Source organism: Serinus canaria, chromosome Z (assembly GCF_022539315.1).
Source record: "Serinus canaria isolate serCan28SL12 chromosome Z, serCan2020, whole genome shotgun sequence".
NCBI classification, from domain to species: Eukaryota; Metazoa; Chordata; class Aves; order Passeriformes; family Fringillidae; genus Serinus; species Serinus canaria.
The window spans coordinates 31,462,525-31,485,370 of NC_066343.1; the positions used below are offsets into that span (position 1 = coordinate 31,462,525).

At 43.6% G+C, this 22,846-nt stretch overlaps 3 protein-coding genes across 4 annotated transcripts in view; 2 read left to right on the top strand and 1 right to left on the bottom strand.

The window, feature by feature from the left end:
- HOOK3 (hook microtubule tethering protein 3) overlaps positions 1-22,846 on the top strand; it is a 945,081-nt gene that overhangs the window by 661,669 nt on the left and 260,566 nt on the right. The window lies entirely within an intron of this gene.
- LOC103821228 (purpurin) lies at positions 8,701-18,553 on the top strand. The gene is made up of 4 exons (XM_030236760.2): positions 8,701-9,454; positions 10,887-11,023; positions 12,418-12,530; positions 13,579-18,553. The coding sequence occupies exons 1-4, from the start codon at positions 9,338-9,340 to the stop codon at positions 13,803-13,805; spliced, it is 594 nt and encodes a 197-aa protein (XP_030092620.1). The 5' UTR covers positions 8,701-9,337; the 3' UTR covers positions 13,806-18,553.
- Positions 17,718-22,846, bottom strand: part of IDUA (alpha-L-iduronidase) — a 46,174-nt gene continuing 41,045 nt past the window's right edge. For both annotated transcript variants that reach the window (XM_050987050.1, XM_030236758.2), the window contains 2 exons: positions 22,178-22,278; positions 17,718-20,661 (listed from right to left, as the gene is read on the bottom strand). In XM_050987050.1, the coding sequence (XP_050843007.1) occupies positions 20,561-20,661; positions 22,178-22,278 (202 nt within the window). In that variant the 3' untranslated portion in view covers positions 17,718-20,560. The remainder of the gene's footprint in view (positions 20,662-22,177; positions 22,279-22,846) is intronic.

Consider the following 22,846-nt stretch of genomic DNA (forward strand, 5'->3'; position numbering starts at 1 on the left):
CTCACCAGGTCTTTGAAGAAAGTCTGAAGTGAAGTTTAGCTCTTCTTGCTGTCCAGCATACTGTTGCCTGACAGTTTTTATGATCCATTGGATCCTTCTTGTGCCAGGTCAAATTTGTAGAAGGAGAGAAAGTCTCCTGGGAGCTCATAGCCACTTCTCAAAAATTATTAGAAGTCCAGGAATCATAGGAATGCTCAAATGTCCAAGAATGAGATGAAGTGGATATCACAGGACAGAGCTATGCAGTAAGAGGATGTTCTCAGGATGCCCTATGTCTGAACACAAGGTCTTTTGGGCTTGGTAAGATGTGGTGTTTTCCTGACCAAAAAAAAAAGGGTTTGTGGATGCACTAAGGGTTATGAAAATGGTTGTGTGTGCTTTTTGGCTGTGATTTGGGAGCTGCAAAATTGCTAAAGCATGCACTATTCACATTGAATCAAAATTGGCACTCTTTTGGATCCAAACTTTACACATATTCATACTTCATTTGGTATGAAATTTTATGATCAGTTCAAGATAAGTGCTTTTGTTTCAAAACATTTGTTAGAAAAACAGTGCCCAACAGTTTTACTCTGGGCTCCAAATATGAAAGATCCAGAATCAGTTCATGCTCCTTCACCCAGGGTTTGAAATTTAGCAAGAAAACTCCTCTTAACAAGGAGGAAGAATGGAGGTCCCAACTTACTGATGTTCCCAGCTGCAGAGGTGGAGAAACTCAGGCAGTAATTCCTGAGGCATCCAGAGCCTTGTAATTGCCATGCAATTGAAACCATGCAGGAATGGCAGGTGGAAATCTAAATGAACTTTGCAAATGGAGCCAGCAGGGCCAGGACAACCGTTTGGTGGGCTCATGTACTCGTAATTAAAAGCATGACCCAAAGAGGTGTAAGTGTTCCCTAGGCTTTCAGGGATATTCAAGCAACACCATGACAGCCATTGCTGGCACAACAATGGTAACTGGAGTAGATACAGTCTAAGCTTGCAATAGGATAATGTTCTTTGAATGGCCTTAGGCAGACAATGGAGGATTTTGGAGGAGGATGAGGCTGCTATTTCAGGAAACCTGCACTAGACTGTCACACAGCATAATAACATCTGAACACGTGTGCTTGCACAGACTTGTTTCCAATAGCTTTGAACACAAATTGCAGAATTGGCATAAGACCCCTGCTATTTCACATGTTAGGAGATGCCATTGAAACAGTGTTCCAATTAGAAACCTCCTGTATTTAAGCTGTCCCAAGGGCTTGGCTGGTAGCTGGGAAAACAAGGTGGAGTTTCTGGGACTAAAATTCCTCCCCTCCCAACAACTCATATGACAGTCTCTCCCTAGTCCTAGCATGAAAACTACTGAAAATTTGTGGAGTAAAATCATCTGGCCGATGTGGTGCAAAACATACTGCCCAGGAAAAGCAGCAGTGTTAGGGCCACTTATGGGACTGTGTCCAAAGCAGTGGAGGCAAACACTGCCTGGAAAGCAAAAAGAGGGATGGGACATGCTGAGGGTGCTCAGGCTGCTAAGATGATTTGTGCTCCTTCTACATGGGAACAGTGTTTTTCCCCCTAAACAAGGAGCTGAGGGGATGGGAGCTGCAAGTTTCTAATCTAATTTGATTAGACATTATCCTTACAGGGCGCTGTATTGACAGCCATACTCAAACCTTTCTGACTCACTCATCTGTTGGCATAACGAGATTGCAGCTTATCTGATTTACCACATAATATTCTCATGCCACCTGCTTCTGTACAAGAATAAGCTTTCCTGCCTACAGCCATGGGAGCCCAGTGAGGATCAGAGCCAAGTCCCTCGCCCCTCCTGTGACAGGGACTTTTTCTGTCCCCCAAAGTCTGGCCCCCTCCTTCAGCTGCACATGGATTGTCACTTGTCACATGGAAGACTGGCATGCAAAACCTTATGGCTCTTGCTCATCATCCTCCCCCTGTCCTTCCCCTCTGTGGCTCTCCAGGGACCTCTAGATGCCACAACAGTCCAACCTTGCCATCTGGGATCTCACCCTAGACTCTGCTGGGCCCTAGTCCTGATCTGTGGCCCCAGCTAGTGCAGCCACCAGTGGGTGGGATAGTGCCCCAGCTTCCCTGTCTGCACACGTGGTCAAGCTGGTTGGGGCACGACAGGGACAGAGCACACCTGGGCCATGGGGATGGCACCAGGCCTGGGGATGGCACCAGGCTGGGGGTGCAGAGAGCAGGGCTACCCTCCATCACAAGAACCTCCTCCAGCCTGGGCAAGCACCAAGTCCTGCCCCTGGAGCTGCTTGGAGCCCACCAGAGGTGCAGGTTGGCCACCCTGGGGACAAGCGTCAGCTGGGGCACGTCCTTGAGCACAGCTTGAGACCTATTTGTTGTAGTGCAATCTGTCACACAGAAATACAGCAATCTGACTTGCACACTGGAGCACAGCAGCAGACTCTAGCTCTGCAGGAAATGCACTTGAGCAGCAGCTGGTTATGCTAGAGCTGTATTTCTTTGCTGCAGGATGGTTGTTAGCTGAGTTGTAGCCAGATCATGAAATGCTTGCAATAATGTTAACTCCACCTTGTCATGACAAAGGAACATCAGCCCTCAATTTATTATTTATTCCTTTGGAGAATTATCTTAAAGGTAGCATACAACTTTTTGTATGACATTGGTGAATTGCAAGAATTAGAGATTTCCACTGGAGGTTCTTGTAGAAGAGACATGGGAGCACACCGGTGGGTTTGGTGTTTGTCAAGTCTGATTGTTACTATTCTGAGAGTTATTTCTCAGGAAATGTATCTCTGCCATGCCAGGAGACTGGAAATGTACCCTACCACAGGCTGGATGTGCCTTCTTGACTTCTATATGTTTTAAATATGCATAGATTCTCTTATTCTTAATTTGATGGAGAGATGGCTCTGTTAAAAAATATAACAATACTGCAGCAGTGGCAATTTCTGCCCTAAGTGTACATGAGTTTGTTGTGTTTCAAGTGACAGATTGTATCCAAAGCTCTTAGCACAAATCTCTGGACCTTGAATAAGAAGATTACTTCATTCATCAAATGTTCTATGAAGATGAAGGACTAAAATGATCTTTAAACTCTTCTCAGACTAAGCCATGTGCACAAAATACTTCCTTCCTAAGTTTCTTCCCACAATGCTCTGGGCATGGAATTTAGGAAAGCAGAGTGGTGTAGGACATATGAATATGTGCTCAGATGTACCCAGAAGTAACTTTGCTTATGCAGTCTCATGGAGAAACAATGAAGAAAAGAGAAGATTCTCAAAGGAAAGATTTGCAGAAGTTTGCAGAACAAGAAGACAGCATGACAGAGGAGGGAAATGATTTGTGGAAAACAGGGCCACAAGGAGGGGGAAAAAGACAGCAGGATGGTCAGGAGAAAAGGAAGGAAGCTTGGAAAATTACTCTAACTTCAAGAGTAATGGAAGAGCAAGTAATGAGGAATTAAAAAGGGCTACTGAGTCTATAAAAGGCTGTGGAACCAGAAGGGTGGGAACAAGCATAGCCATCATGGGTAAGAAGAATTCAAGCAAAATAAATCACAAGAAAAAGCTGGAAGTGTCTGTGTAGTCTCCATGCACCTCTCAGAACAGTACGAAGAGTTTGCAGCGCTGGCAGGCACAAAGGAAAGAGGAAGCAAGTACTCCTATTCCAGTGGCTAGCAGCAGGAATGTCATGCAGGAGTTCCACTGGGGCTCACAGGAGTGGCCATAGCTCCCCATGCTGGGCCTCCAGGCACAGGATTGCAGGGAGTCCTACAGAGGTTTTAGTGGTGTTGGGCCACACTCTGGCCTGTCTCCTCTTCCTTCTCTTGTGGGCAGAGGGATGCTTAGTGTCCAGTTCCTACAGTGGAGGTGGCTGCTGTGGTGGTATTTTTAATGGCCTCTCTCTTTGAGGTAACCCCAAAATTTTCAGTGTTTCCAGCTTGTTGCTCTGTCTGAAGCAGATGTAAGCTTGATCTTGAGGCTGAATATTCCAGTTGTAAATTTACAGAGGTGGTAACACCGTGGAACTCTGAGATTGTGCGAGAACTTCTGGGCTTGTCTGTGAAATAAATAATTTTTCTGTGTAAGTGATGAGAAGTGTGCCATGGTGAAAACATATCCATGGAAGGCTGGGGGTCTCTGAGGCCTTTCAGTTTTAAAGATCAGCTGCTTAAAATGTAAAACAAACAAACAAGTCCTCCATGAAAAAAAAAGTAATTCTATAATTTCTGACAGTTTACAGAACTCTTCTGTGTACCCACGCTCCATACTTCCACCCATTTCTCCTGCAGAAGAAGCAGATATAAAAATCTGAACTATGTGAAAGCCTTTGCTTATTCTCTTAGCTCTGTGACTCACTAATCAGCCTTGTGTTCACAGCTGCCCTCCCTCTGGAGTGCAGAAAGGTGCTCTGACCTAAACCTTCCCTCCTTGCCCCCTCTGTTGCACACGGGAACTGTGTCCTCTAACACCTTCTAAGGCCAGGTGCCCGGCCAATGATTTTTGACTGCGTGCACATACAGATTTCCTTGGCTTTTGTCATTTGTGCTTCTGGTTTTAGCTTTTAAATCCACCATCAGGGCTGGCATGGACATCCTGGCTTACCCATAACTGCTCAAGCTCTGTGCCGGCAGTATCACTTTTGTAATGGGCCTTGAGATGCGTGCTACATAAGGAGCTGTAAATATCCCATTGGAGTAATCTGATGCAATAATCTGGGGGCAGAATTTACTGTGGACATATGGTCTCCTGTTACATCATGCTTTGCAACCAGTTAGAGCCTATAGATTTATTCCTGCATTTTTTCGTGTTAAACTGTTTCTGTTGCAAGAACAGAAAACGAAAAAGAATACTGCACTCATGGTTTATTCCTTCAGGGATATTCACATGACCTCTGTTCCTCCTTCTTTTTGGAAGGCATCCTGGGAATAACACCAGGAATGAAATTAACTCTGGTCTGTTACCTCATTTTGAAATATGGGAGAGGTTAGCGCTGCCTGATGGAAACAACCTCCTTCCTCTCCTCTTCCCCTTGCCTTCCCCCAAAAAAAGAATAGTATCAGGCCATAGAGATATATCAGAGATATTTTCAAATGTAAAGACCTTATCTCCAGAGAACTGAGCTCCTTTCCCCTTTGAAGATGCCTCCCTCCTTGTCCATGATAAAATGGCAGGCTCTCCAGTCTTCTTGGGCTGAAAGGGCTGGTCTTTGCCCTCCAGGACCTGGCAGCTTGTCATGAAATAGGCAAACCTTGTGCCTTTAAAAAAATGTTGCAATTAAAATGAATAAACCTGCCAATGTCTGGAAACGGATCAGTTCAGCAGTAGTAAATATTAGATAAGTATAGAGATATGTCAACAATGTGCCTCATAGTAAGTACTAGAAAATTACAAACAAAAAGTTCATATTTTTATCTGAGGGCCCCAGATACTCTCTTTTTCATGAGATTGACTTAGGTCTGAATTGCCTTTTGGTAGAGATTAGCAGCAGGCCATTTAGGAAACTGCCACGGCTGGGGAGGAAATCCAGCAGCTCACTGATCAAGCTGCAACCACCATCTGCACAGTTGTGCAGAAACCAGCAGATGGCACAAAACCTTAAATTGCTTCTTTGGCCAGCAGATCATTGTGTGGTAAAATCCCTCTGGAAGAGAGATTTTAGCCCGCTCTGCATTCACCCTGTTCTACCAAGGCAGCAAGATATGGAAGAGTTTGGAAGAGAGGCTGGAGCTTAATTTTTCTGGCAGGCTCTTGCCCTGGCACCGAGAAAACCGTTCTCTCCAGGCTGACTGCCCATCATGACAGAGAAGCTGAGGCTTCTTGACTTGTCTTGCTTTGAGCAGCCCCCTGCTTCACTTAAAATCAGGGTGAATAGTGTGTGTCTTTTTCTGGGATGCGTCGTGTGCACAGGAGCATGTGAGGCCCTGCTCTGCCAATTGTCAGTCAATACATTCAGCAAGAATTATGCTATCGTTTTTCGGAAGGGAAAGGTGTATCTCAGTTCCTGTCATCTAAAACTGTGAGGTATTTGACTATTGCCTTGAAAGTCCTAAGGCGGTGATTTATGATGCCTTTTTGACCTAATTATATGACACTCCCAAGAATCTTACCCTTGAACTCCAGAAGTACAAACTTCAAACAATTTCCTCTTCATCTGTATTGCACCACTCACTTCCTTGAAAAAGATCCACATTTCTGAGCAGAAGTCACAGAAACCAAAAACCTCTATGGCTGCAGCCTAAATGTGGTGTTCCACTGTGGGGAAGACTTATTTCTCCTGTGTCCTGCCCCAGTGAAGGAGTGGAGCAGACTATGACTGCCCTTGGCAAACCTGGTGCTGAGTGTGTTCTCCAGCAATGCAGGCACTGCCTTGTGACCTCCCTGAAAAACAGCCCAACGTCAGCAGCACGAATTAGATGGAAAGTGGGAGGATCAAGGGCCTGCTGGTCATGGTGCAATAACCACTGCAGAAGCTGTCAGGGGCAACTCAGAATGCACCTGCCTGTAGCTGTTCTCCAGTGCTCTGGCAAACAAACCCACAATATGATCACCCACTGGGCAGCAGGGAACTTAGTGCCTGATGCAGGAGCATATTTGGAGCTCTCATCCTCTGGCATTGGCTGCTGAGCTTGCAGCACAAGTTACTACATATGAGATGGCAGTGCAATTACAGCAGTTCCCAGAGTAGTTTACCCAATGCTTATTCCAATAATAAGGCAAAAGGAGGATCTGCTAGGTGCAGGAAATCTGAAACTGCTGGTGATGTATTTCACAGGATAGGGAAGAAGATAAGATTAATCATCTCATCTGCATACCTGTTTTGCTGCATGTCATTAATACTACCATTAACATTTACCCTTGTGCTGAGTTCAAGACACTGAATAGCCAGGCCATCTCTTCTACTAAAAACCAGCCAGTTTTGGTGAGCAAGTCTGTAACAGGCTCTTGAGAATCTTCTTTGACAACCAAATATATCTTTGGGGATCTTTGTTGTATAAAATCTGTTTCATGTTACATCAAGTTCAACCAGCCCAGGAATATGTTTCAATGCTTTGATTCCTCCTTTTTTTTCCCCTATGCCCAGTACAAATGGCCATAATACTGCAAAAATTAAGGTAAATTTGATTTTGTTTTCTTCTTGCTCTAAACAGCAAATAATGTAGTGACAGATGTTATGCTCACCAACCAAAATCTTGTGCTGTGATTAGCTATTATTAGCATGTGTCTAATCCCCAGGGGATTAAGTGGTTCATCTAAGCATGGCTTCAAGTGTCACCTATGTCTCACATGGACATTAACTAATCTCTTTTGTTGGAAACAGATGAAGTGATAAGTGTTTGGAAGCCTCCTGATTTACAGAAAACAGTGCAGTTTCTTCTCTTCAAATCCCCATGTCTTTCATGGGTGATAGAGAGTATTTTATATTCAGTATCAGTCCCTTTTAAACCTAAAGGCCATCTAGCTGAAGTGCAGTTTAAGAAGTTACTTTTTATGTGACTCTTTAAATGGCTGAGCAGTCCCAGTTACCATGAGCTCATTCCTGTGTGGGCTTGCCCAGGTTGCCTCTGAAGACTCTCAGATGGCCTGAGCAGGATAGGTTCAGTCACTACACTGCATGCAAAGCACCACCTCCTCCTTCTAAAGTGTGAATGTGAATGGAAGCTGCACAGAGGCCAAATCAAAGTTGCCTCTGGCAGCAAGTAAGGACAGCTTTTTCCAGGCAATGGGCAGCCCTAGGCAAGCTGCCTGGAAAGCAACTGAGCTCACACCAGCTACAGGGCAAAGTTGTGTGCTTCTGTTCAAGAAGTTTCACTGCACAGGAGAACTGAGGACTCTCAAGATTCTGATATTAACATGAAGGCTAAACTACATTTTTGCACTTTTTTGTCCCATCCCCCATGTAGGTAATGCATAATGTCTTCCTACTCTTGAAAGGATCACCTTAATTTGATGATGCAGGTATGAGAAAAGCTAATTATGTACCTGCTCCATGCAAGTTGTCAAAACACGTGCCTATGCAGATGCTTGTGTATAGCCCAAGTGTTTCTCTAATTAATGCTCTGTGCTTATTCTCCTAACATGTGTTAGGGGCAGAAAGACTTCAATGAGACAAAGCAGTGGTACAATCAAATCATCAGATTTATGAGCTTTCTGGGCAGCTTTTTCCATTATGTAAAAGCTGTGTTTGTATTAGTATAGCAGTCAGACCCACCAGTGTGAGGATTACAGTTGGTTTTTACATAATGGATTATCCAAGATTAAGTGTTTTATTCAGGCACACGAGCAAAAATAACCAATTAGTGACTTTGCAGATTCCTTATTTAAAGGGAGCTGGAGGGCAATTGACACAAAACCCTCCTGCTACCTGCAGTCCAAAGACTGAAGCAGAGTAGTCTCAAGGATCTCCAGCATCTCTATACAGCAGGTAGGTCTCCCTTCAGCAGAGGTGGATGAGACAGGCATATCTTGCAGCAGGGAAAAGCAGCTTGCATGGCAGCAGCTAGGAACAGCCTAGTGTAGCTGCATGGGTGTCTGGGCTCTGGGGTGGTAGCTCATCTAGGATGGTGCTGACAAGTGTTAGATAACTGTTTTATCTTAGCAGCAGGATAGGTATTCAGTGTCAAATTCTCTGCAAGAATGTATAACGAAGGTTCTCTCTTCCTGAAGTCTCAGAATCAAATGTACTGGGATATGGATAAGGTGGGATACCCAAGGAGAAAAACAGCCATGGACACCTAGTTGTGGTGCTGCAATGACAGATCAAGCCTCTAGAAAATTAATATTATTTGTAATCTTTATTGAAGGAATGGTCAGAGGGCAGCCATTACCAAGGTGTATTATGCCATTAGAGTAGGCTCCTGGAAAAGGCCTGTTTTGGTGAGCAAAACTGGAGATAAAGAACAGGGCTTTGCTGGCTTGAAAGCAAAGTGGACACTCACTGTAAAATAATTAGAAACAACATCTTTACAATGTACAGTGCTTTACAAGAGCTCACCAGAACATTTTTCTTCCTGTGAAAACAAAATCCAAAACATTTCAATTTTTTTTTACCAATTCTTACTGACCTTATCCATAGTCTGGCTTGATTTATAATACAAGAATACAATGAATTGCGTTACCACTTCTGGCAAGCAAAATACTCCCTCAAAGTAATTGCCTTTGATGTTCAGTTTTGGCTGAATTTAGGCACCACAACGACTCAGTATCAATGGAAGAGCTGGTTGTCAGTACCAATGGAAGAGGTAGTATGGAAAGAAACTAGTCTTAAAATGATGGAAATGCATCTGTAGCACTAGCTACCTCCATCTACTGCATGAAATAAACCCCCATGTTTGCTTTTGTCTTGCAGAATGAAGTACGCACAGTATCTTTTCCTGGCCTCAGTCTTCTACACTGTTGAATATAGCCTAGCTCAGACCTGTGCAGTGGAGTCTTTCTCTGTGAAAGACAATTTTGATCCAAAAAGGGTAATTATGGTTACTTCAATAGTAAACGTGAAGAAAATTTACATGTAAACTGTTTTTCCAGGTTATGGGGTTTGATCATCTAAAGGGTTCTTCACCAAAAAGCGAACTTCTTTTGTGTTCTCTCTTGCTGATGCTGTTTCTGTAGTTTTCTCAGTACTGTTTAACCTTCTGAACATCACAGTAAAACTGGCCTTGAAAGCCAGGGATGTTACTGGAGCTCGTATTCTGTTAGCTTGGCACAACTTTGAGCTTCCAGCAGTTCCGTGAAAGGAACAATTTAGATCCACATCAGAGAGGAAGCTCAAGCTCAAGCCCTAGGGTACTTGCACTCACCACTAGTCATTCCTGGAAGTCATAGCAAACGGAAATCTTACCAAGTCAGGTACGCTGAACACTGTTTGAACACATCATTTGTGCTTCTGAGAAGAAAATGAGGGCTAACTTGCTGTTGGAAAGGTCCAGATGTGTGTCAGTACCCATGTTGACTAATGGTCAGCAAACACCACAACTCTAGGGGCAGCTGGGATGTGGTGAGCACTTTGTCTGTACAAGATTGGCTTTGCTGGAAACAAATCATGTGTGGGGAGAGCTTTGGGAATATCCCAGTTTAAAAAGTCAAAGTTTTCACTCGGGCTATTGTATTTGGGAATCAGCCTTGCAGGCTTCAGCACATAACTTGCCTAACAGATGTCATTAGCTTCACTGCAGAATTAATTTTAACACAGCCAGCTTCTGTTCTTCTCAGCATTTTTACTGATAATGTTAACTTTAAAGGTCTTCCTCTCTGTCAGTCACCTGTAAAGATCTTGTTTCTTTATTATTAGGTACTTTTTGTACATTTCAGGGGCCCATTTTTTGCATGGACATATTCTTTCCCTAATCTCCATTTCTCTCTGCTATTACTATCCCCTAAACACCCTCTCCATGTTTTGAGCATGCAGTCATCATTTTCTGCTTTGCTGGGTAGACCCTTTTCCCCATCAGAGATCAACTGTGTCCTGTGGCAGCCACAAAGATTGTCTCCAGCCAGTTTGCTACCGTCCTTGTACCTACAATTTCATATTGTTGAACTTGCTATGGTATTCCATGGAAGAGAAGAGGCTTGGACAGGAACAGGGAAGAACCAGACTGACTCTCAGAAGATGTGTTAGGATGGGAGATGTTTTGGTGTGGGGTCACTGTGACAGGAATGTCTCACTTCACAAGGACTATGCACACAGAGCAGTGCAGAGCTGCTAGACCCACTTCTTCTGGCATAGAGGCAAGGGTTCATCAGGCAGCACTGCAGCATCTGTGTGCTACATTCCCTCCCAAACTCAGACTGGCATTTAGCAGGCAGTGGGAAGTTAGAAAGGCACTTTGATCACAGAATTGTGTTTGTGTTAATCTTGCCATGGTGGCTAATGCAGATATTAATACACTTTCATGACAGTATGCAGGGAAATGGTATGCCCTGGCCAAGAAGGATCCAGAAGGCCTTTTCCTTCAGGACAACATCTCTGCTGAATACACTGTGGAGGAAGATGGCACAATGACGGCGTCCTCCAAAGGCCGAGTGAAGCTTTTTGGGTGAGCTCTCTTGACTTTCAGCTCTAGATGCTGTCATGAGGCACTGGATGAAGGGGACAGGGATGACGATCTACCCTGAACACACAACATGGCTGGGGAAAAGCCTTCATCAAAAAGGAAAGCTTAGCCAAAGCATTAGATTAGAAGCTCGAGGTTAGACACTTTTGAGCCCTGAGATTCTTCACAGCCTGGCTCAGGTTTGCGTCCACCACAAAACTACTGCATAAAGTTAATAATTAAGTCAAACCTGGATTGATGGAATTGTTAGATAAATTAATTGCAATCAAGTAAAGGAGCTAATGAAAGCTGTCAAGATGCAAGATTTCTGAGGAAAACCTGTGGTTAACTCTTAGATGTAATTGCAATGCCTGGATGGACAGATGGCAGGAAGCTTAGAGTTTTGCCTGTTGGTCACGATTACTGTAAGGAATTACAGCATGTAAAGAGATTAAATAGCTTTCTGAGTGCAAAAGAGAAAATCTGCAGCTTCCAATATGCTAGCACTAGCAGGTGGCTATGAACCTTGAACAGTGCAGCACTCCAAGATATTTTGGGAATGGGCAATTGAGGTTTTGCAGGTATGCCATACTGTGCAAGGGAGAAGATGCCTGAAAGAACTCTTCAGAAAATAAGTGGGGTCTCCAGGCTGCTGCAAATTTTATTTCTGCAAAGGCAGGATAAGGGGAAGTCCAGCCTGAGCAAGGAAGGGAGTGAAGATCCTTCCACTGTTTCACTAATCCAGGTAATGCTTGACAAACAGTGTTGAAATGTGAATGGCGTTCAAAGGAAACAAATACCAAACAGAGAAGGGCATTGTAACAAATGGACACCCACAGGGTTCTCAAAGGCTCTGTGACAGCTTTTCACCAGCTTGGCAGAGGAAATGTAACTATTACTGTGCTTGTAACTGATATTCCTGTGCCCATATTGCCAGTAAGGGAGAGACAGGGGAGAGCCAAGTCCCTGCCTCGTCCTAGGCCACAGCTACCGACCCCAAAAGAGCCCAAATACAGATGAGGTCACCCTGCATTCTGCTAGCAGGGAGCCAAGAAACAACACTCATTATTGTGCTTGGTGGCTGTCTGCTTGTACAGAAATGGATAGCAAAGATCTTACTGAACTGAAGGAGGGTCAGGGCACTGCCCCAGCCACAGCATAGCTACACAGCAGAGTTGGGGGCCAGAGAGCCACAGCAGTCACTGGCTGTGATTGATGTGTGTTTGGGGGGGTCACAGATTTGCATTTCTTAATGACATTACTTAGTGATTTTGCATAAAGAAAGGCCATGACCATGCCTGACTGAGGCAGTTGTGCCCAAGCCCTGAGTGAAGGACATGCATTTGAAGTTCTCATGCTGCCAGGTTTTACCTTGAATCTTATGGATCTCATTGCAGTTTCTGGGTGATCTGTGCTGACATGGCTGCTCAGTACACAGTACCTGACCCAACCACTCCAGCAAAAATGTATATGACCTACCAGGGACTGGCCAGCTACCTCTCCAGTGGTGGTAAGTTAAATTCTCCAGCCCCTTGACTCTTGTCAACTGCTTACAGCTGTCCAGATGTGCCTTTCCACATACAAGCAGGACAAACAGTTCAGCTAAGATTGTTCCAAGCTTCACCTGAAATATCCTTTTGTGGGGGGGGCATGCTTTATCCAAGCAATGCATTTTATCTCCCCAGAACAGGCAGCATCCAGAGACTCCCCACAGATCCTTCTGATACACTGTGTATGTTAATAAGGAGGCTTACAGGCTTTGGGCCTCGCACAATGGGTTCTGTACAGCCAATTGTGGTGTTCAGCCTAGGGGAGCCATACTTCCTGGGGCCCACTGTGGGCATTATGGAAGTGCTGAGGTCACTCACCCCTATACTCCTCATAGCCAGAGACATGTAGACCACCCACTGTTGCACCCCAGCAACAACATTCATTTCTCCCTAGATAGACACATCTGGACTCAAAGAAATGAGGCTGTTAAGTGCACCTTTCAGAAACTGCTCATGCTGAACCTGACATGCCCTTCAAAGCCCAGCCTTTGTGCCCAAGCCTCCCATAGCTGCAGTTTCTCAGCTGTGGAAGTTGGGGAGGACTTCTAAGGTGTATGAAAGTACATTCTCTTAGTACTGGCAGATAAGCCACACCAAAAAGAACTAAGTAGGGCAAGGCTAGGAAACAGGAGGAGCGTTTTACTGAGGCTTCCTGTATAGGAAATGTAATCTGTACTGTATGTCTTTCCTTCCACAATGCTTGAGCAAACAACGCAAAGGGGTATTTTGTCATTGAAAACCTAGAAAATCCTAGTCCTCCTAACACCTCTAGCCTAAGAAACAAAAGGTGAAAATGCACTGAGCATCATGGGGAAAATCAATGTCTCAGGATGTCCTGTGCTTGTCCCAGCTCTTCTCCTCATGGTGTGGAGATAAGCTGGATGTGTGACGTGACTATAGATCCTCTGGAAAGCTATCCCTGCCATGAGTTTGCCACCTCCCTGCTGAAGAATCCACCTCTCCTCTGTTGTGCCCACTGTGACAAATCTATGTGTTCTGTTATTTCAGGGGACAACTACTGGGTGATTGACACTGACTATGATAACTATGCCATCACCTACGCCTGCCGCAGCCTGAAGGAGGACGGCTCCTGTGATGACGGCTACTCCCTGATCTTCTCGCGCAATCCCCGTGGCCTGCCCCCAGCCATCCAGCGCATAGTGCGCCAAAAGCAGGAGGAAATCTGCATGTCTGGCCAGTTCCAGCCTGTGCTCCAGTCAGGTACTTCCGGCTAATTAGCAAACTCACTGAGTTGCACAGTAGATGACTGCATTTGCTGTTAATGTGACAGAACTACAGCAAACACAGTTGTTCTTTTTTAGCAACCTCTTCCTCATGTTAGATCTAATAGGAAAAGAGCTACAAAGGGAAATCCATACAGGAACAAGAGCCTGCTACAGGCTGGTTTTGCAGCCTTAAGACTGCTACTTACCAGAATCCTGTGTGTTGAAACTGGTACACTACCAGATGAAGAATAGCCTTGTAACTGCAGTAGAACAGACTGCTACTGCAGTACAGGGATGGATGCAACAAGCCAATGTTTCTGCACTTGGAAATGCTTGTCTCGGCCACTTGCATAATAGCATCTTACCTTGGGTCTGTGCAGTGGCCTCCAGGAAAAGACGAATAAGTGCCTCCAGGAAGGACTACTCTCATTCAGTTCCATCATGATTTGTGTCCTGTATGGTCTGAGTAGCAGGGATGAGGGGCTCTGAGCAGCATTTCTGACTGCGTCAGCTGGCAGTGGGAGTCAGCAGTTGCTCCATATACATGCAAACAGACCATGTCTAAAGCCCATTTTGGGAACATTTTTCTGGAGGTACAGAAATTATCTTCTAGTTCAAATGCTGCCCATAGGTGGTCACATTTTTAGGGCTCTGCAGAAGGCAGAAATTCCCTTCTTTGTTGGCAGTTGAGCACTCACACTCTTCACAACCTCACTACCTGGCCTGGAAGTTGACCCTTTACTAAGCCACATAACACATGTGTTCTGCGCTGTGGGACAAAGAATGGCAGCTAAAACCTCCTAACAGCACATTGTTGTGTCAGCCAGTCCTCCACGAGAGAACAGGTACTGGCATCACCCAAGGCCATGCCGTGGGCATCCCTGCCCCATAGCCCTCCCTGTCACAAGAGGAAGGCAGCTGGTTTGCAGGGTCATGGCTGGGTCCTCAGGAAAGCCAAAAGCCCATGCCTTCCTAGGAAAGGCTGCCTGTGTCTGTGCCAACAGACAGAGAGAAATGCAAACAGCAACTTTTGCACCCTGCATCCTAGCCTTGTACTGTGATTCAGAAGTACCCTAGGAAGGTTGTAGTTATAGCTTCAGTGGAGACTTAATGGCTGTTAAAGCACTTTGCAAATTTACTTACACAGACTAAAGTTTACTTTTCTTTCTTTCCAGGAGCCTGCTAAAAGTACACTTCTGATCCTATCCTTAAGCACAGAAACCAGACCTCTTGGTCTTGAAGTTGCCACTCAACTAATAATTTAAAAAAATCATAGTATGGAATAGTGTGTTTTTTCTGAAAAACACATTAAAATATTGGGGGATCTTTAAACGGTGTGCAATATAATAGTGATATTTGAATTTTCAAGGTAATACTTAATGTGGCATTTGTCAATAAATGTTTTGGAAAAAAATGCACCTCTGAAACTGGTTTTTATTGCCTGTTGTCCTGTCTGTTGGGGAGCAGAAGCACTGAGGATGCTCACCAAGGAGCAGTGAGACAGCAGCCAAGGGTGTTCCCAGCACAGGTGGGGCAGTTTCACTCCCCAGCACTGAACAAGGGGACAGGGCAAGGATGGTGAGAGAGGCACATCCCCTGACAGGGCTGATTGTCAGACAGCAGCATGGTGACAGGGTTAAGTCTGGGATTCCCCTAGAAAGTCCAGCCAGCAAGGGCAGCAAGGCACAGGACAGTATGCAGGGACATAAATGAGATGCCCCCAGCCAAAAACAGGACTCAAGACCACATCTGAGGCAGAGCTACCTGCAGCAAAGTTCCTAAGTGGAGAACCACAAATGCAATAAAACAGATGCTACTTTCAATAACACTGGACAATGCTTGAAATGAATGGGTGCTTGCATTTCTAATGGCATTAACAGTAATTTGCTCCTGTCTGCCTTCATTATACAGTTTTTGGTATCTGAAAGGTATAGAACTGAAAGATATAGAATAGACTGGGTTTATGGCAAAGAATTTCACAGACAGAGAAAACCAAAAGAAGAGAACCTGGAAATCTCCATGTAGAAAAAGAGTAACCTGAGTCAGCATTATTGACATGTATTTTTCACTGCTTTTAGTAAAATCACATTCACCTTGTGTTTCCTAATAATAAAAATATCAGCCTAGAACACCCCAGTATCCTGCTGAACCCTGCAGTTTATCAACTACATAAATTTTTACAAGTTATAATTACCAAGCACAGAGGGTAAGACCAAGCTGAACAGCCCCTACTCCTTTAGCTTCCAAAATGCGTGTGGAACAAGGCTGATCTTGACTGAAGACCTTCAGAGCACTACACTATTAAACAGCTTCTGCAAGATGCTTGTACAATCTTACCCACAGTAACCAGAAAGAGTACAGAAACCAGAGACACTCTCCAGGACCAGACACATAATCCCAGAGATGCAGTGAAGTCTCTCAAACTTGTATTTCCCAGGATTACCTAGCAATACTCATAAGGCTCTCAACCCGCTTGAACAAATGTGTTCTTGCTCTTCAGGTCTAGGGAAAGCTACCCTGACAGAGAACAAGATTGGGCACTACCACCTAAAGCTAAGGACACAAACAGAGGAGCACTAGCAGGCACTGCTAACAAAACCCCACACAGACAGAGAACTACTCAGTGTTGAAAAAATATCAGCCTTTTCCGCTGGACTAAGTGCAAGGTCAGTGCATTGATTGAATGTTCTCCACTTCCACCCTTCTCCCAGCAGGAAGTATTGGGGTGGAATCTGTGACCTTAGGACTTGTATAACAACTGATTAGACAGCACTAACCCTTAGCTGAAGTAGCATGGCCTTTGGCCAAAACTGTCAGACCAATACTACCAGTCTTAGAGAAGTGGGATTTTTAATGTCTATGGCTACACTAATTGTACGACCAGAGCAGACGAGAGCTGTAGCAAGAGGATACAATCAATATGCAGGACCCAGTGCATCTTTATTGTGCTTGGTGTAGTCTGTCCAGACAAGACAGGCAGTGAAATTCCTCTTTAGCCACATGAGGCAAAGCCTGCAGGATCATAGCAATGTAGAGCTGATTCTGGTTGAATACACCATGGTTGAGTTCACGCCCCCCAGGAATTATACTTGGGGGAAGCATGTCTCCATCAGGACCACAAGCAAGTCCTCATTGTATGACGTGGTAAGTTAATGAACAGATGGGAGTTACACGATACCCATTTGTCTGTAATGACTGCAGGAAATGTGAAAGACAAGGCAGGATAGGGCAGGAAGTCATGAGTGTATTATGCTGATGGAGACTTACACTTCTCTTGAAATTCTGTTGAGTTCGACATGAAACACTTCAGGTCTATCTAGAGGCAGACATCTTCTGTCTGCTGTTTGAGCTGGTTGATGAAAAGCAGTCTATTTTTCCTGGGGTTTAAGTGTGTGTATAGGTCCCAAGTCATAATCTCTGTCCTGCACAAACTTTCCACTAACAAGACAAAATAAAAAAATTGTTTATTCATTAAAAGGACTGTTGTTTTGTCCTCAGAAGGTCCTTTAATGCTGGCAGAAAGACGATGACTGAGCAACAGCAGGAGGGTCCCTGCAAGGATGTTGTCCTTCGCACACCAGTGAACCTCCTCCAGCAAGGACACTGCAAGTCCTCAGATCAGACACTATGATACCACCTTGAGTTTGACCAGCTTTCCCTGGGCTGTGGTAACTGAGGCAATCTTTGCATTTAAGTTTCTACTTCAGCCTCAACATTTTTTATGCTTCAGTTATATGAAATGCTGGAATTTCCACAAGTCGAACTATTTTACCCCTTGTGCTGGTAGCTACAGTGAGCAGCAGCATGGTACTTGGTGGCTGGCTGGAGTTAAAACATGACAGTCCTTGAGAATAGTCTTTACAAAATTAAATTGAGTTGTAAGCAGTTTCTACACAGTGATCAGATCTTATTTTTACAGGGTTCATGTGAAAGATTAATAACCAGTTTTATTTGCTCTCACAAAAGATGGTAACAAATGTAGCATATACACGATTAGACAATGTAAAATACTCAGTTGAAAGGTTCTTTCAGTTGCAAAATGGTTATAGAGCCTCACAAGCTTTTGTTTGAAGCGCAGGCAAATAATCCCATGTTGCAGTTGCAGTTACATATTCTTATTTGGATTAATGAATAGCAAAAGACATACATGAGCGCTCTGCAGCCTTGCTTTGGTTATGATACTACAGAACTACTAAGCACCTGCTATTCACACCTGGTGCTATGGATACTTGGCACTTCTGAAAACTCAAACTGTAATGGCTGATCACTACATGTAACAGAGAAGATTAGTTAAACATGCAATTTTGGAAACACTATCAGAGTCAGCAACAGATGGTTACAGAAATCTTAAGTTTCAAGTACTAAATAGCGTTTTTCTGTAGACATTAAATGATGAAAAAAAGAAAACGCCATTTCAAAAACTTTTATAATTTGTTAGAAATAAACTCATACCTGGAAATACCAACTTCTCTTCTCTCTGTACTTGTTAACACATGCTCATTTTTTAAAGGAATGAGTTTATATCATAGCAGCAAAGAAGATTTTCAGAAGAAATCTTCTATTTTTCATGGTTTGCACATCTATATTTTCATCCCTGCATAACAAAATCAATACTATTCACTACAGCTATGTTTCTTCTAGGTTTTTTTTCCTTTTTTTTTTTTTTTTAATACACCTGTAACTAGTACATAGTCCTTGGTTTGATAAAGACTGCTATATTCTGATTGCCAGGGTGGGAAAATTTTAAAGCAGAAAGGCTACTCAGGTAGGATATCTGAACACACTAAACTGTCCACTCAAGCTCCTACATCCTCCCCTGCTCCAGACACACTAAAATCTCTCAAGACCCTATACTCAGTATTTCTCTAAATCATTTTATTTGTAGTTCCACCTCATACTAGCAAAACAACATGTGTTAACTGCTAGATTTTACTTAACTGTGTAAACTGGTTCTTCACTCAGGGGCAATTATCACTAGTTTAAAATGTATTTTTACTATCTCCATGCAACAGAATGTCTCAGTAACTTTTTTTAAATTGAGAGGGTTTTCAATTCAGTAGAACCCATGAACCTTTTCTGTTCTGCCTGTATGGACAAGGAATTGGAGGACCAGGATGTGACAAGTGCCCCTTATTAAAACTCTAATGAGGCAAGAAATATTTCATCTGAATTCTGTGACAGAATAAATCTTTTAAGGCTAATTTTCAGTAAAAGCACTTGAACAAGTAATCAGCAAGTAAGGAGATATAAGGCCACATTTCACTGAGTTTTTGCATATGTTTCTTTTCTGTGCTGTAAGAGTTGAGGGTATTTGAGGTAGTTCAGCTCTCTCCTACTGTGCAAACTTGGGCACTTCTTTTTTTCTGAGACCTGAATGTTTCATCAAATATGCAGTTTTTGTTGTTATGTTGGTGAGGTGGCTGATGTCAGCAAAGAGAGCAGTAGGGGATTTGTTTGTGTGACAAAGTCACTCCTCTTATGGAAAACACTCCAGCTGTTTTCACTGGCGTTATCCTTCTCTCTGCAAGCCTGTTAAAGGCACAGCTCAAACTGTGCCAGTTGTGAAAAGAGAAGAATAAAGCAGCACCCCTGCAATTTCAGGGAATTTTGCTGTTTACATTAAGTGTTTGGCACCTGCAAGCACAGCCAGTGGTGATCTGTAGCTCGTGACCTAGGGCTATTACATGCTTGTGCACATGCTTTGCAAAGCCCAGGAGCTCAAACTGTTCTTTGTTAATTTCCTAAGTGTCCTAAGTAGTAGCCCTGCTACATTCAAGAGTGTGCTGTCCTGTCATATGAAGACACAAAAGGCTATAACTAGTGTTTCACTTTTCTCCTGGACATGCAGAGCTGAGTGACCAGTTACAGTCTGTGAGGGGAGGTGTTAGCTGTAAGGACTGAAGGACACCAGGCTAGGTGAGAAAAAGGGACTTTGAGAGTTAGAGCCTCTACCACAAACAGGCAGCAGCTGATGGCCAAAGTGCAAACAGGTGACTTGGGCAAAAGCACAAAAGAAAAAAGGCAGGGAAGTCTGGAGGCTAGGTCTTTCTGTGCCTTCTTCCCTCTGAGAATGAGCTGATATTCCTGCCTCTGCCTATGGGAAACAGCTCTGGCATCCATGTAACGGTCACAAATACTGAGAGAGCTGGGTGGGAACCCCTCTGTGAGAGAGTGAAAAACGTCATACACCTGAAGACATGGCAAGTTTTCTGAAATAACCCTCTGCGACTAACCAGCCAAAGGAACTAAGGGATCCTTTACTTCATGCTCTGAATGTGTCTTGTTGCTGTGCACTTTTTCATCAAACTGTTAGGTCAAGACAGGCTGGCAGCTAAGGCAACCAGTTCACTCTCAGACAGGTCTTCCACATGCCTTTGCTACCATCCTTACCCACACAGTGAAGCAATGGTTCTGTTCCTGCTGCAGTTTGTGACCTCTACAAATCTTCACTTGCCCTGGCCATTAGCTCAGTGGAAAAAGGGGAATAATAAATATGTATTCCCATAATTCCTAGTAACCAGGCTGAATCCCTGTCCTATGGCACCCTCTTACCAGTTGTGTTGGCAGCTGTAGTTGTTTGATAATGCTGTCTTTTGTACTGTGAAGAGTTAACAGGGGTAGTTGCTTCTAACTTGTGTTCCTAACTTCATCAGGTCATTTCCATACGCCCTCCTCAGCCTGGGAGGAGTTTATTTTTCTGGGGAGTTGTCATTTGCAAGGAACATACACCACTCTGACACCAAGCCAGGCACCACTCTTCAGCGTCACTTGAAAGCTTCAATGTACCCCACAGGAAGAGAGGACAGGCCTGCCTTCCCCCAGTAGTCAATGGCACGCACTCTGTAAAAGCCGGAGACTGAGCTTCCTGCAAATGAAAAGGTTAGAAATGGTCATTGTGAAACGCTGACACCTGTGGTACTAGGAGGATGTGAAGCAGGCACTACTCCTGTAAAATGTAGGTTCACGGAACAGGCTGGAGAAATCAGTTCTGCACCCTACGTAAGTGTGTCTGTGCCTGTCTGATTAAAAATCATAAATTCCTTGTGGCCGAGTACTGACTTTTTTATCTTGTTTCACCAAGGATGTCCTCTCTACTTACTAGGAGTAGCAAGTACAGCTACAGGACTGCTTTCCCAGCAGTTCCTTTGGAAGAAGGCTGTGACATCTGCAACACAGAATTAGTAATTTCCTTTTTTTCCAACTTACTTTTCTGCCTGAATTTTGCCTTTGGAACAGGTTATGTGGGGACAGTTTCAACAAAGAAGCAGAACAAGAAGCACGCAGGCTGATTGAAAACCCTCTGCTCTACCCAGGAAGCTGCACCACTTACTTCAAAGGTAGGTGAACTGATCTTCTGTGGTTTTGCTGTTTTTTATCCTTGATCCAGTTCAAAGAACACAGTTTTCCCTAGCAGAATCTTTGAACACACAAGCAATATAAATTTGGGGGTATTTTATCTAATTAATTGATTTTTATATGTGTTTTAGTGTTTTTATTCTAGAAACAAAAAAGAATGTGAGACATGATATTTTTTCAAGCAGTCTTTTTTGTTGCTGTTGGTTTTGAAACAAACTATTAAAACTGGTATATATTATTATAATATAATAATGAATAATAATTTCAGAGATTTGTCATAGCCAAGATTTACAGTCTTTGCTTGCCTGTGCCGCCCTAACATTGCAATAATAGCTCTGAACTTTTATTATGCCACCACTGCTGATGTTAAGGCTTTCTCAGGGTAAGATAAGCCCTTCTTTCTGGTAAAAACATCTCTCAACAGCTTTTTAATAGTATCACCACAAGGCAAGGTTTCACTCAGCTCTCATCAGTGCTTATTATCAATATTGGTTGGATGGTCATGTTGCAGACTGGACAGCATTTGCTTAAAAAAGAAAAAAAACAAAACTAACAAACAAAAAACCAACAACCACCACCCTCCACCTGCAGATAAACAAAAAAAAAATACCCAAATAAAACATCAGTATCTTCCTTCACTTGGATGTTTCATCTGAGTAAGCTTCTATTGCAAGGTCTGGTCATGTTTTTTTTGTTATAATTTTTGCATATTTTTACACGAGCTACAAAAATGCTCCTTGACTTCTCGGGGACCTTGCCAGGCCTGCAGCTCAGTGACTGATTTTTGTGACAAGGAACTACCCATACTACTAATAATGTCCTCATGACTACTTGTTGATGTCTGCTTGTCCTTAAGTCTCTTACTGAGAATATGAATCTAAAGGAGGGGGATGCGCTCTTATTTGTGAGGGACTGTGTGTCACCAGGAAGTTACCTAACTTCAGTAGTTACTAAGCAATGGCTCACACACTCAGGAGTGGCAATATCACAAGACAGATTACCTAATGTGAGTATTCTTGCCATACCTGGACTGTAAACCCAGAGAGTGAATATTGTGTCTTTGGCATTAATCCGCTGGTACACTTTTCCATCTGGTGAGAATTCCACTTCAAATGTCTTTATACACCTAAAAAAGAGAACCAGAGAGGTTTGTAATTACAACTGATAACGCGTGAACTATCAAATACTATGAAAAATCAGGGCAAGAAGGACAAAAATAAGAAATATTCAGTTGATTTATTCCTACCAAATGTACGATGGAATGAATTGGCACTATTAGGAAGAACCAGGGCCCCAACAGCCTCAGAAAAACACACATCTTTCATTCAAACACCAGTGTTATCAAGCGTGAAGAATCTAGGGAGACTGGCTTTAAAGTAACCTAAGTCACTGCTTCCTGAGGCAATCTGTTTGTACACTGGATCACCCTTCAGAGTTCACCTAAAGAGGGTTCCCAGTTGAGTCCAGGTTGCTGAAGAAAGCAACTGGAGGTTTTCTCTTCCAGTTCACATCCCTTACAGAGATGTCTAAGATCCCACTTAGGCATCTGCTGATAATGTAACTTTTACCATGACTTTTCCTGTCTGCTATGCTGAATAGAATCCCCTCAGAAATGCCACTGAATGCTGGTGACCAACAGGCAGATTCTGTTGATCAGGCAGCAAATTAGGCAGGGTTGCTCTTCACAGTTTGTG